This window comes from Mandrillus leucophaeus, unplaced genomic scaffold (genome assembly GCF_000951045.1).
Source record: "Mandrillus leucophaeus isolate KB7577 unplaced genomic scaffold, Mleu.le_1.0 Scaffold578, whole genome shotgun sequence".
Classification (NCBI taxonomy): domain Eukaryota; kingdom Metazoa; phylum Chordata; class Mammalia; order Primates; family Cercopithecidae; genus Mandrillus; species Mandrillus leucophaeus.
In genome coordinates, this window is record NW_012106230.1 from 201,583 (window position 1) to 216,305 (window position 14,723).

The 14,723-nt window shown below is 44.3% G+C and overlaps 1 protein-coding gene across 1 annotated transcript; it reads left to right on the forward strand.

Moving 5' to 3' along the window:
* Positions 1 to 460: 460 nt before the first annotated feature.
* Positions 461 to 14,067, forward strand: LOC105552909 (extracellular calcium-sensing receptor-like). The gene is given in 8 exon segments (XM_011998734.1): positions 461 to 493; positions 1,683 to 2,248; positions 2,334 to 2,550; positions 8,183 to 8,365; positions 9,352 to 9,558; positions 11,300 to 11,422; positions 13,175 to 13,608; positions 13,932 to 14,067. Coding segments are annotated over 8 exon segments (1,899 nt in total).
* Positions 14,068 to 14,723: the final 656 nt, after the last annotated feature.

Genomic DNA, 14,723 nt, shown 5'->3' on the forward strand with positions numbered 1-14,723 from the left:
GTTTTTTGTACTTTTAGTAGAGACAGGGTTTCGCCATGCTGGCCAGGCTGGTCTCGAACTCCTGACCATAGCTCCTGAAAAGTTTTCTGCTAATAAACAGGTTAAAGAAAACGTAATACATCATATGGGCACCTGCTAGCTCTGCCCACCAGAAATCACACTCTGCACAGACAACCCCTTCCCCTCTGCTGCAAAAGTCTCCCAGCTTTCCTTAGGCAGGAGGGCTGGAGAGCCTCCGGGTCAAGTGAGCTCACCTAAGATTTATATGTTACCCATCCCCTGATATTAGATTTTCTCGTGATTTTGCTTTACTTGTGTTTCTTCTAAATAGCAAATAACCAGCTTGATTTTTATCCAGTTTGAAAATTTCCCATCTATTATAGTCAAAATCTTTACTCAGCTGCCCTATGATAGAAGAGCTCAATTCTCCCCTCTTTACCTTTGAAAAAGAAAAACCCAGATGAAGGGGCTGCTTTCGAAGGAGTGGAAAGGGGTAAGGGTGAAACAGCTGGAGGACAGCCACAGTAGGAAGCTGTTTCCATCCTTCGGGGAGGAAGCAGAGCTGAGGAAGGCAGCCACTGCCCACCCATGGCTGAGCAGGGAGAAATGAATACCCTCGACCTCACTTTCCCCCTACCCCCAGTCTCCCATCAAGCCTCCTACCAGAAGGCAGAGGGCAGGGCAGGCCTTTGACACAATCCACAAAGATCAACCCTTCTGGAGCTCAGAGCTATTACAGAGAAGCCTGGAGAGTGCATCGAGACAGGCAAGTAGAGAATACAGCACACTCTTCTTAAGTAGGGTAATGTAACCTATCATTTAAGCTGACTGCTGATATGGTTTGATGCTATCCTGCCCTCTTACATAATTTCTATTTATTATGCTGGGTCATTGCTTTCTATAATAGAAATAATAGAGATTTTTATTTAGTTTTCTAGTTCTTATGCTTTCTCCTTTTCCTTTTTTTTTTTTTTTTTTTTTGGAGACAGAGTCTCACTGAGTCACCCAGTCAGGAGTACAGTGGTACAATCTTGACTCACTGCAACCTCTGTCTCCCAGGTTCAAGCAATTCTTCTGCCTCAGCCTTCCAAGTAACTGGAATTACAGGCATGCACTACCATACCCAGCTAATTTTTGTACTTTTAGTAGAGACAGGGTTTCACCATGCTGGCCAGGCTGGTCTCAAACTCCTGACCTCAACTGATCTGCCCGCCTCAGCCTCCCAAAGTGCTGGGATTACAGGCATGAGCCACTGTGCCCGGCCCTGAATTTTTTCTAATTTGATCATTTTCTTCAATTGTTTTCCTTCTGCTGCTTTGGAATTTATATGTCTTGTTTTTATTCTATTAACAATTATACAAGTTTATAATTCACTTGAGCCTTTATCTTGCAAATAATGCCAAGAATTATACAATGTATAGAGAGAAACAAAGCCGTTAGCACATCTTTACCTCTCTGCTTCTCCCACCCCCACTGGAAGATATGTTGGCATTCTTTAGTCCACTGCATTCCTTTCTAAAAACGTCAATTGATTTCTTAGGCCTGAGCCTACAGGCTTTTGAAGGACCTGGAAACAGCATATATCAAAGGCCAGTGAGATAATAATTAGAAATAAAAGGCAGAGAGGGAAAAATGAGGCCAAATTACAAGGCTGGTGAGAGCATTTGTGGATCCTGAGCAAGTGTGTTCAGGCCAGGAATGTGCAGCCCTGTTCCTTTCCCCAAATCAGCCATGGATCTCAGCGCCCCCAGGTCTCCAACTGTTTCCAGTTCCCATCCTTCCTCCGCACAGTGCCCAGCAGCACCCACCAGCCCTGGGTCCTGGCCAAGCTCTTGAGTTACTTTAACAGGACCTCGGTAGGCCTGGTCAGTTCTGACAATAGCAACTTTGAGTGGCTGGAGCAGCAGCTGCAGAAGCAGATTGGGGACGAGGGTGGCTGCGGGGCCTTCTCAGAGATCAACAGTGTAGATGACAGCATCAACAGCATGGCAAACATCATCACCCAAACGCCTCCTGCCAAGGTCATCATCTATGACTGCTACCGTTTTCACTTCAGACTCCTGGTGGGAGCCCTTCAGGGAAACAATGTGACTGGAAGGACGTGGATCTTTTCCACCTCCTTCGCATTTAACCCCTCGGTGCTGGGTCCCAAAGCCCATGAGTTGCTGAACGGCAGCTTGAGCCTGACCATACACTTAGGAATAATACCTATCTTTAGGGATTTCCTGTTGGTGCTGTGCCCAGCCCCGTAACCAGGCAACAGTCTGATGAGGAAGCTGTGGGAGGAGCTGCAGGGATGCAGGGGGGTCTGGATTTGGGGCTTCCATCCAAAGTGCCAGAGAAGGGGCTTGGCATCGCACAGGGCTGGAGAACATGACCACTGCCCACCTATCTGCCTTCAAACTTCCGGATCTAACTGCCATTTACCAAGCCCACCTGGCAGCCAAAGCCCTGTGGGTCGCCTATCCGAACTTGATGTCCTGCTGTCCGAGAGAGGGACCGTTCCTGGGAGGCACGTATGTCAATGCGTGGGAAGCCAGGCCTTCTCAGGTGAGCGGCCAAGAAGCCTTTCCCAGTCCCTGTCCATTCCAGCTTTCTGTGAGCCTTGGACTAGCAGAGAGGCAGTGTAGCCTAATGAAAGGAAGATCAAATTTAGAACCGAAGTGATCTGGACTCAAACCTCAATATGGGATTTCTCTGGGGCCTTGTCACTTACCTTTCCTGAGCTTCAGCTCTCTCCTTTGTAGATTGAGTATAATAATATATACATTGTGGGCTGTTATGAAAATAAGAGATCAGGCATACAAATGCTGGCTGGTGATTAGTGCATATTATGGGTTACAGCTTTATCCAGGTGGTTTGACGCTGCTGCTAATAATGGTGATGACATCAAAACAGCCAAGGGCCTTAGAAATCTGCTGGTCCAACACGAAGCAGGGAGATCACAGAAAAGGAGAGGCAGAGCTGGAAGAGAATACAATTGTCCTGACATCCAGCCACTACATGCCAATGCTAAAATGCAACAAAGACCATATGAGATTCACAGTAGGAAAGAGTTAACCACCAAGTTAGAAAACTGGTAAATCTGCAATGTAGAATATGCAATCCAGCACCGACACCCATTCTTCGTGGGCTGCTCAGGGACAAGGACCGGAAGGGAAGGTTAGGTGGTCTTCTCCTCATAGTAAGAGAGGTAATGCTGGAACGAGCTCAAAGAGATGAGATAGAGTTCAGAGGACAAAGGCCTCAACCAACAACACCAAGAGAAGAGCACTGGGTTTTCAGCTGGAGGAAGAGCTGAACCTCAGTGCTTGGTCTAATCATCAGCCTTCTCTGTGTTCGAGGTCTCTTTTCCTCTCTGGTCATTAGGTACTTTAATCAAAAAGACCTTGGACTGGGCACGGTGGCTCACACCTGTAATCCCAGCACTTTGGGAGGCAGGTGGATCACCTCGAGTCAGGAGTTCAAGACTAGCCTGGCTGACATGGTGAAACTCTGTCTCTACTAAAAATAGAAAAATTAGCCAGGCATAATGGTGTGTGTCTATAGTCCCAGCTACTCAGGAGACTGAGGCACGAGAATCGCTTGAACCTGGGAGGCAGAGTTGCAGTGAGCCGAGATGGCACCACTGCACTCCAGCTTGGGTGACAGAGTGAAACTCCATCTAAAAAAAAAAAAAAAAAAAACTCTGAATTTTATAACCATGGAAGGTGAGCGCAGATCAGTAATTTTTCCTGTCTGTTCCTTGGAGCCTCAGAGTTCTACAGGGAGACTTAGGTGCCCCAGCTGATGGAACAGTTCTTCAGGCAGGGAGAGGCTTGGGGATGGGGCTCTGGACCCCATAGCTGCCTGTACCAACCAGAGATGCTCTGTTTTCTCTGCCTAATATATTAGTATGAAGCATAAGATTTTACTTGGAAAAGATTTTTTCTTAAAAAGTAGCAACTAATGGACTAGACAGTCAGCAACATTTTCTCAGTAAAGAGCCAGATAGTAAGGATTTTAGGATTTTCAAACCATGCGGTCTCTGTCACAACTACTCAACTCTGCCGTTGTAGTGCAAATGCAGCCATAGAAAATCCCCAGACAAATCAATCCGATTGTGTTCAATAAAACTTTATCTATGAACACTGAAATAGGAGTTTCGTGTATTTTCCATGTATCATAAAGTATTATTCTTCTTTTAATTTTTTTCAACTATTTAAAAATGTAAAAGTCATTATTAATTCACACATCACACAAAAAATAGGTGGTAGACTAGCTTTGGCCAACAGGCAGCAGTTTGCCAACCTGTGGCCTAGAAAATCTCCAGCAGAAGGAAGGGAGATGGTGACAGCTCCCTCTTCATAGCATTCACAAGACATCTTAGTAAAGATACCAGGGGTCTAGGTCCAACAGAGAGAACTGGCTCTGACAGCAAAGGTCAATTGTTAAATTTTCAGGAATTGTGCAAGTCATCTGTTAAACCACTGGTAGCTTCAACCTCGCCATAGTGGGAGTATTGACAGCAGGGAAATCAGCAAACACCAAAAATCCTGGCTTCAGAAGAGAGCCAGTTGTTCAACCTTAAGCACATATTGCAAATAGCCATGCAAAGTTTTAGTAATGAAGTCAAAGTAGAGCAAAAATCCTTTTAATATTAAAAGAAGGCTGTCTCAGTCCATTGGTGCTGCTATAACAAAGTAGCACAGACTGGGTAACTTATGAATAATAGAAATGTATTTCCTACAGTTCAGGAGGCTGAGAAGTCCAAGATCAAGGCACCAGCATGCAGTGGCTGGTAAGGGCCTTCTTGCTGCCTCACATGGCTGAAGATAGAAGGGCAAAAGGGCCTAAGTTAGTAGTTACCTCCAGCCTTTTTTTTTTTTTTTTTTTTTCCCCCAGAGATAGAATCTTGCTCTGTTGCCCAGGCTGGAGTGCAGTGGTGCGATCATGGCTCACTGCAGCCTCGACCTCCCAGGTTCAGGCAATCAATCCTCCTACCTCAGCCTCCTGAGTAGCTGGGACTACAGGCATATGTCACCATGCCTGGCTAAATTATTTTGTACTTTTTGCAAACATGGGGTTTCACTATGGTGCCCAGACTAGTCTAAAACTCCTGGTCTCAAGCGATCCTCCTGCCTCTGCCTCCCAAAGTGCTGGGATTACAGATGTGAGCCACCACATCCAGCCTCCTCCAGCCCTTTTTTCAAAGAACTAATTCATTCATGAGGGTGACTTAATCACCTCCAAAATGCCCCACCTCGTAGCACCACCACAATGATAATTAAGTTTCAACATGAATTTTAGAGGGGACACAAACATCCAAACCATGGCCAAGATCTTCAAACTAGGCTCAGCTTCTTTAAGATGGCTTTTAGGTAATTTCATTGGTGCTTAAGTAGTATAAGTTCTTAAAGGCTGTAAGAAAAATAATAGCTAATACCTTTTTAAACACTTTTTTTAGTGTTTTTTATGTCGAGTAACATGCTAAGCACTTTTATGTATTAATGTATTTAATTTTCAAGACAACCCTATGGTGTAGGTCCCCTTTTTACAGATGAGAAAATTAAGATGTAAAGCAAGATCTATAAAGTCACATCATTGATTCAGATAGAGTGAGGAATGTCACCAGGAATCTTGGCTCGGAACTCTAGAAGCAATTCTGCTCCCAACCAAGTCATTTGCTCAAACTTCATCCTCTAGTTCTTATGAACTTTCATAGCACAGTTCAACACACGCACATACACACACACATATATTTGATTGGTGCAAAAGTAATTGTGTTTTGTTGTTCTTGTTGCTGTTGTTTGAGACAAAGTCTTGCTCTGTCACCCAGGCTGGAGTGCAATGGTGCGATCTCGGCTCACTGCAACCTCCACCTCCTGGGTTCAAGTGATTCTTCTGCCTCAGCCTCCCAAGTAACTGGGACTTCAGGCACGCACCACCATGCCTGGCGAATTTTTAGTACAGATGGCGTTTTACCATGTTGGCCAGGCTGGTCTCAAACTTCTGACCTCAAGCGATTCACCCATCTCAGCCTGGGATTGAAGGCATAAGCCACCACACTTGGCCTCAACGCATGCATTTTTATGTCACAAGTATTTACTAAGCACTTGTGTTTTCATGTACTTTATATACTAAACACAAGTATTTTCATGCACTTGGAGCAATGAGGGATACAGAAATGTACAAAATGTGTGCTTACCTCAAGATGTTTACATTGTAGTTGAAAGAGTAATAAATAAGCAAAAATATTGGTATTGGTATTGGTAAAAATGGCACGTGCAGGAGTGGGAAAGTGATCCAGCTAATTCAAAACATAGGATGGCCAAAGGAAAAGAACAGTAGAAGGAAAGGTTGGAAAGGTGGGTAGGAGCTCTATTATAAAGAACCTCAAAGGTCTTCTTAAAGAGTTCCAGGTTTCTGGAAAAGATGACCACCTCTTTTCCTAATCACAAAATCAAAGCCAATCCCACCTTTTCCAAAGACATCAAAGATCAAGCCGCTGGATCTAAAGTCACTAGAGGGATTCCTGAAGGCACTCTGCCTGTCTTCCTTTTTCTAGTCTTTCTTTTTCAGCTTTATTCAGGTATAATTAACAAATAAAATTGTATGTATTCATGGGGCACAATGTGATGATTTAATACGCATCTACATTGTGTAATGGTTACCAAAATCAAACTGATTAACACATCCATCACCACCAATAGTCACCATTTATCAAATTTCAAGTAAACAATACTGTATTATTAACTACAGTCACTATGGTAGACGTTAGATCCCCAGAATTGGTGGTTGCCATGGGATGAGGGATGGGGGATGAAGGAGATGGGAAAATATTGGTGCAAACTCCCTTTTCTGCTATTTAAGCTGTTCCCAAAAAGAATGATGACAGGGTTTTGATAGTCACATAATCCAAGAGTGTCTCAGCCATGAAGAGTTTAGAATACACTGAAAAGATACTTCTTAGTTTATATCTGCTTTCTTTTTACTTCTTACTGTGAATTTAATATTTTTATTTTATATATATATATACATATATATATATACACATATATATATATATTTTTTTTGAGATGGAGTTTTGCTGTGTCACCCAGGCTGGAGTGCAGTAGCATGATCTCAGCTCACTGCACCCTCCGCCTCCTGGGTTCAAGCAATTCTTCTCTCTCAGCCTCCCAAGTAGCTGGGACCACAGGCATGTGCCACCATGCCCAGCTAATTTCTTTCTTTTTTTTTTTTTTGGAGAGACGGGGTTTCACCATGTTGGCCAGGCTGGTCTCAAACTCCTGACCTCAGCCTGCTAAAGTGTTGGGATTACAGTCGTGAGCCACCGTGCCTGGCCTAATTGATATATTGAAATAATGGCTCATATTCATGAGATACAGTGTGATATTTCAGTACACTTATACAATATGTAACGATCAAATCAGGGTAATTCACAAATCCTTATCTACTTTTAGTCAAAACACATTTTTTTTTATCAGCCACACTTCTTTGTGTCTTCAGGCAGGACTGAGTTTTCTATCCTAGGTACCAATCCTATCTGGCACAAAGAAGGATGCTAAGTAATTTGTATGGATGGATTGTAAAAAACTGGATAGGTTTCTATTCATAAGACCAGCCTATCTGTGAATCAGTCTTAGGCAAGGCCTAATGTTTCAGATTGCCATTATCTTGACTTTCACTTCCCTACCCTGGTCCATATAGATTAATACAAACTTGGAACATGAGAAAACAGAACTCTTTTTTCACAAAGTGTGCAGAGATAAGATGCCTCCCTCCAAGGCACCAGCAAGCATAGATACGGGAGAACTGTCCAGTGATGTGGAGGAAAGGCTCCTAATGTGAGACAGAGTCTCACTCTCTCGCCAGGCTGGGGTGCAGTGGCGAGATCTTGGCTCACACAACCTCCGCCTTCTGGGTTCAAGTGATTCTCTTGGCTCAGCCTCCTGAGTAGCTGGGATATTACAGGTGCCCACCACCACGCCTGGCTAATTTTTTTTTTCTATCATTAGTAGAGATGGGGTTTCACCATGTTGGCCAGGCTGGTCTTGAACTCCTGACCTTGTGATCTGCTTGCCTCAGCCTCCCAAAGTGCTGGGATTATAGGTGTGAGCCACTGCGCCCAGCTACTCCTAATCAATTTCTTTACTGTTATCTTCCATCCCTCTCTCAGGTGCTCCATTATGCCTGAAAGGTTAACTTCGCCACCAAAGCCCAAGAAGAGGTTTTCTTCACCAAAGATGGGGAAGTGCTGGCAACGTTTGACATTAAAAACATCTATGTTCTCCCAGACCTGTCAGGAAGGACAGCCATTGTTGGACACTTTGACTTCAGAGCACCTTCTGGAAAAAATGTTCTGTTAGATGACAGCGCAATCGTCTGGGCAGAAGGACTCTTAAAGATTAGAGCTGACAGCACCCTAAGAACCAAGACCACACAGCACCTCTCACATTTCAAGCTCCAGGAGTATTTGTCATATTGAACTCACTTAGGATACTGGGTCAAAAAGGGGTGGATTATTGACTTACACAACTCTGAGGCTGTTCAGAAAATAAAACCTTCCAAACTCCCTGGCTCCCAAAATTAGGGACCTTGCTAAAGGCAAAGATAACTGATGAGCCAATGGGAAAGTAAATTACATACAGTTGCCAATTCAGGTTTATCCTGAGATGGTCAACTCCAGATACCTAGAGATGTTACTGCTTTAGCCTTGCAGACTTGTGTCAAGAAATAGGCAATCGATGTTGAGCTTTTTTAAGCAGTGGAAAATAACCCATGGAATCCCATTAGTCATTTCCCAGACCCCTAAGTATCTAAGATCACCAGAGGGAGAAATTCTTTTTTTTTTTTTTTTTTTTAAGATGGAGTTTCGCTCTTGTTGCCCAGGCTGGAGTGCAATGGCACGATCTCGGCTCACTGCAACCTCTGCCTTCCAGGTTCAAGTGATTCTCCTGCCTCAGCCTCCAGAGTAGCTGGGATTACAGGCACTCATGACCACGCCCAGCTAACTTTTTGTATTTTTATTAGAGACGGGGTTTCACCATGTTGGCCAGGCCGGTCTCAAACTCCTGACCTCAGACGATCCACCCACCTCAGCCTCCCAAAGTGCTGGAGTTACAGGTGTGAGCCACCACGTCTGGCCAGGAAATTCTAATTTAAGTGCAGTTACATCTCAACTATCATCACGCCTCCTGCAGTTTCCTCTAACTCGTGTAGGCAGGGTTAAACACTCCCTTCACTGAGCAGCTGTAGCATTTTTCACATACCTCTATGAAAAGAGTAAGAAAATGACTATAACTGGTATAATATGTTCTACCTCTTTTCTCTGTGATTTCAAACTTGTTCCCACTGGTCTCACCTTAGTCAGGCATATGGTTTTTTATACCCATGACTATCACACCTCAATGTCCAAATCATCCCACCCTGAGAGGAGGGAACAAAGTTGCTGATGAACAAGGCAGCAGAATAGAGTTCCAGGGAAGAAATGAGCATCATCGCCCCGCAGGCAAGGGGCTGACCCCGCCTGTTGAGATCTTCACTCAGTACTGTTTCAGGTATCTCACAGCCCAGGTACTTACCTTCTCACTCGCTTCTCCTTCCCCAGACCACAGAATCCTTGTATCAGACCTTTCTAAGGAAACTCATTCTGCAAGCACGATCTGAATCTCAGTTGCTCCCAACTTGGAGTGATTTTGCCTCTCACAGGACAATGACAATGTATGGAGACAATTTTGGTTGTCACAACTTGAGGGAGTGAGTGCTGCTGGCATCCGGTGGGCAGGGGCCAAGGTTGCTGCTGAATGCCCGAAGATGCACAGGACAGTTCTCCATAACAAAGAATTATCCAGCCCCAATGTCAGTAGTGCTGAGGTTTAGACACCCTGGACTCAAGGAACCCTTGAGTGGTGCTGAGGCTTAGCTAGTGTCTGTAGTCTTTGTTTCTGATTCACTGTGGATGGCCCAGTTCTGTTGGGGCTGGGTGAAAATTAGTCCTTTAAATATAAACAAACGGATTTGACGAGCCCAGGGTGAAAGACAAACTCTTCAGTTAACACTCCAGAATATGATCCCAGCTCACTAGCATTTGTTGTGCACTCACGATTCTGGTCACTGTGATATGGACTTCACTTGCCTCATCTTATTTAATCCCCACACCATCTTCAAAATACATATTATTACGACCAGGCACGGTGGCTCACGTCTGTGATCCCAGCACTTTGGGAGGCCAAGACAGGTGGATCATTTGAGGTCAGGAGTTTGAGAGCAGCCTGGCCAACATGGTGAAACCCTGTCTCTACTAAAAATACAAAAATTGGCCCAGCGGTAGTGGCATGCACCTGTAATCCCAGCAACTCGGGATGCTGAGGCAGGAGAATCACTTGAACCCGGGAGGCGGAGGTTGCAGTGAGCCAAGATCACGCCACTGCACTCCAGCCTTGGTGATAGAGTGAGGTCCTGTCTCAAAAAAAAAAAAAATACATATTATTACTACAACTTGAGTATCCCTTATCCGAATTGCTTGGGACCAGCAGTGTTTTGGATTTCAGATTTTTTTCAGATTTTGAAATATTTGCATAAGGAGATATCTTAGGGATAGGATCAAGGCTAAATACAAAATTCATTTATGTTTCATATACCCCTTATGAACATAGCCTGAAGGTAATTTTTTACAATATTTTTAACTATGTTGTGCATGAAACAAAGTTTGTGTATGTCAAGTCAGGTGTGGAATTTTCCACTGGAGGCATCATGTTGACACTCAAAAAGTTTTGGATTTTGGAGCATTCCAGATATCAGATTTTCAAATTAGGGGTGCCCCATCTACATCTCCATTTTATTGAAGAGGCACCTGAAGCTTAGAGAGGTTAAGCCCAAGACACCCAAACCAGCAAGGGCAGAACCAGAATTCCAGCCAGCAAGATGTCTTGTTTTCCCACCACACTCAAAATCCCAAAGAGCTTATTCTTATCCATCACTGTTTCCCTAACACTCTGTACAGTACCTGATCTATGGAACACATTTTTAATTATCTGGGTAAGAAATGAAGGAAGAGGAAAATGAAAAAAGAAAAGGAAAAAGTAATAAAGAGGGGTTTAATAAGGGAAGGAGTAAGAGAAAGGAAGAGAGAGAGGGTCCCAGTAAGTGAAAACGATGAGGCTTATTCCTCCACAACCTGAGTGCACAGATGTTGCTCAATTCCCCCTGCAGTCTCCCCAGCACTCTCTCCCCTCCACTCTCTCCCCTCCACTCTCTCCCCTCCACTCTCTCCCCTCCACTCTCTCCCCTCCACTCTCTCCCCTCTTGTGTGTAGGTCCCTTCCTCAGTCTGCAGCAAAAAATGTCCTGAGGAAACCAAGAAGTCAACCTATTTGAGAAGTCAAAATGCTGCTACAAAATCCTTCCCTGCCCCAGAGGAGAAATCGCAACGTCACCAGGTAAGGAGGGAGGCTGGTTCTTGGTCAGAGTGTGGCCAGCCAACAGCCAGAGTAGGCTTCAGATGAAAGCTGTGTACACATCAAGGAAATTCCTTCAATGGAAAAGTCCAGGGAAGTGGGGATCAAAAAGAAGATATCAATGTGACCTTCCCAGATGCTGCATTAAAGCCATATGAGGCTATTACATTCATTCTTTCTTTTATCAACCATGAGTTTGTTCAAATCCTGTACTTACTTTAACATTTGGCATATGGTAGGCATTTCATAAATGTTTAAAAAGAATTATCCTAATGACATAATCCGTATTTTACTAAGGTGTCATTCATTCAACAGATATCAACTGGCATCAACCATATACAACCACTGTGCTGGGTGCAAGGGTACCAACAACAAATAAGGCATGGCCCTGGACCCACAGACCTCAGCATATATTAAAAGAGAATGATACTGTACCCCTACACCTAGCACAGCTCATCTCTCAATAAAGAAACTAGACTATAAAGTGAAGTCAACACTGTAATAAATAAATTAATAGTCAAGCATTGAGCCATGAAAGCATGTTGGAACAATTAATTCTAACAAAGAATAGGCAGCGAGACTTTTCTATGCAGGGGGTGGCATATGACACAGGCCTTAAACAACAAGCAAGGTTTCAAAGGCAATGAAGCATGATAAGGATATTCCAGGTCAAGGAGGAAGTTGTTATAGTAAAGGCATGAAAGCAATAAGGAGCTGAGAGTGGTTTCAGCATCGATTGTGATGCAAGATACAGGAAGCAGGTGGTGAGATCACAGAGGACCTTACCTGTTGGACTCAGGAGCATGGGCTGTATTCTATAGAAAATAGGGAAGAGCCTCTGAATTATTTCAGTATAAAGGCAATGTGTATTTCAGTGTGTGTCTGGGGGAAATGAATAGACAAACAGACAAAGGAGGGAGATTGGAGCAGGAAGACCAGGTTCAGAATCCAGGTAATTGTTGAAGCCACAGTTTTGGATGAAGTCTCTTCAAAACTCTCTCTGGGAAAGTAGAGACTTTGGGAATACCTTTTGCCCTTTTGAAGAGAAAATTTCCACTGAATGAAGCTGAGAAGGAACCACCAGGTGCTGAAGAGAGGATGACAGAAACGAGAAATCTTTGAACTTGGAGACTAGGAAGATGTGGAATCAAAGTATCTAGGACCCTACAAATACATCCAAATCAAGGAGAGATCAAATAAGAATAAATGACTATTCCAGGGCTCAGGCCACAAAATACATCCTTAAAATCACTATGGAATAAAAAACTGTTAAGTTTTATCAATGTTGTTATTTAGAGAAGGGTAGAACGATTAAAAAAGAGAATCTGTGTACATACTAAGCACTCCATAAATATTCCTTAAACTAAATCAGCTGATGCAAGAATAAATCTGTAAATCAATTCACTGTGGCTATGAATTACAACATTACCACAATGGTTGGTCAATTTAAAGGAATCCTAGATAGGAGCTGGAGCTTCCACAGGTGGTTGTCTCAGTGTTATTTCATGATAGTCTGATGCATGATAAGCAGCTGCTGTCAGGATTTCTGCCATCTGTGTCTTTGGCCCTAAATCCGAGGACATCAAGCAATCTGGAAGGCCCATCAAATTGAGACCGAAATATACCAAGCCTGCTGGAAAAGCCATCACAAGTCGTAGAACTGCTTGACCATGGAAAAATTTCCAAAAGTTTCCCCACTCTGTTGACTGACCCAGTTTCTCTTTCTCCTTTTAGATAGTGTTGCATGTCATTAGTGTTGCGTGTCAGAAGTGCTCTGACAACCAGTGGCCCAATGTGCAGAAGAGAAAGTGCATCCCCAAAACCCTTGACTTCTTTTTCTATCACAAGCCCCTTGACACGGCGTTGGCTGTCTGCACAGCCCTGCTCTTCCTCCTTGCCCTGGCCATCTTAGGCATCTTCATCTGACACCACCACACTCCCACCATCCGAGCCAACAACTGCCAGCTCAGCTACCTCCTGCTGTCCTCCTTGGCCCTCAGCTTCCTCTGCCCCTTCGAGTTCATTGGCCACCCAGACCCCATCACCTGTGCTGTGCACCAGGCAGCCTTTGGGGTCACCTTCACGGTCTGCATGTCCACTGTGCTGGCCAAGACCATTGTGGTGGTGGCAGCCTTCCATGCCACCCAGCCAGACACCCAGCTTAGGAGGTAGGCGGGGCCAGTCCTCCCCAGCACCATCCTCACTGCCTGTTCCCTGACCCAGGCAGCTTTGTGTGCACTCTGGGTGACCAGATGGCCCCCACAGACTTGAAACTCTAAAGAACCTGGGCCCACAGTGACTGTAAAGTGTGATAAAGGCTCCTTGGAACTGTTCTATGCCATGCTGGGCTACTTGAGTTTGCTAGATCTGGTCAGCTTGCTGGTGACCTTCCCCACCTGCCAGCTGCCTGACACCTTCAGTGAAGCAAAGCATATCACTCTCAGCACGTTGTCTGCTCCTGTGTCGGGGTGTCCCTCATACCTGCCCACAGGCATGCCCATAGCAAAGACACCACGGCCGTGGAGGTCTTTTTCATCTTGGCATCAGGAGGAGGACTCATGTCCTCCCTCTTCCTTCCCAAATGCTACATCATCCTTCTCCATCCTGAAAAGAACAAAAAAGACTAAATGTTTGGCTGGCATTATCTCAAGTGGGAAAAACTGAAGTGAACCATGAGGAGTGTGGCTTTCTCAGGGATGCCTCCCTGAACTCCCCACCAGGAGGGCGAACCTTCTTCTGAGCCCCATCACACAGCTCTGAACCCCTCCCTGTCCCTGAGCTGCTTCTATTTTATATTTCATTCTATCAAGGGGAGGGGAGACATGTTTGCAAATAATATTGTCCTTGATAGAAGCATCTGGTCTAATTCATTCTATGGCCTCTCAGCACCCAGCCAGCACCTCATACAGTGAGGAGACAGAATACGTGATTGGTAAATGAATGAATTAACTTATGCAAAATTAGCATTGGAAGAGGTCTTTGAGAGGAGACAGGTAGAGTCGTTGAGTGGAGCCAGACAGACCTGGTTCATGGTCTCCTGCTGTCATAGCTGTATAAACCTGGACATGTTACCTTACCTCTCCAACCCTCAGTTTGCTCCAAAGTAAAAATGAGACTAAGACTTTATCTTCGGGTTGTTGGGATGATAAAACAAGAAACTGTATGAAATGTCTCAGCATATGATAAGCACTCAAAAGGTAGATATTTAAAGTCACCCAGCAAGACTCCATCTCAAAAAAAAAAAAAAAAAAAAAAAAAAAAAAACAAGTGCTGAGCTGGATTT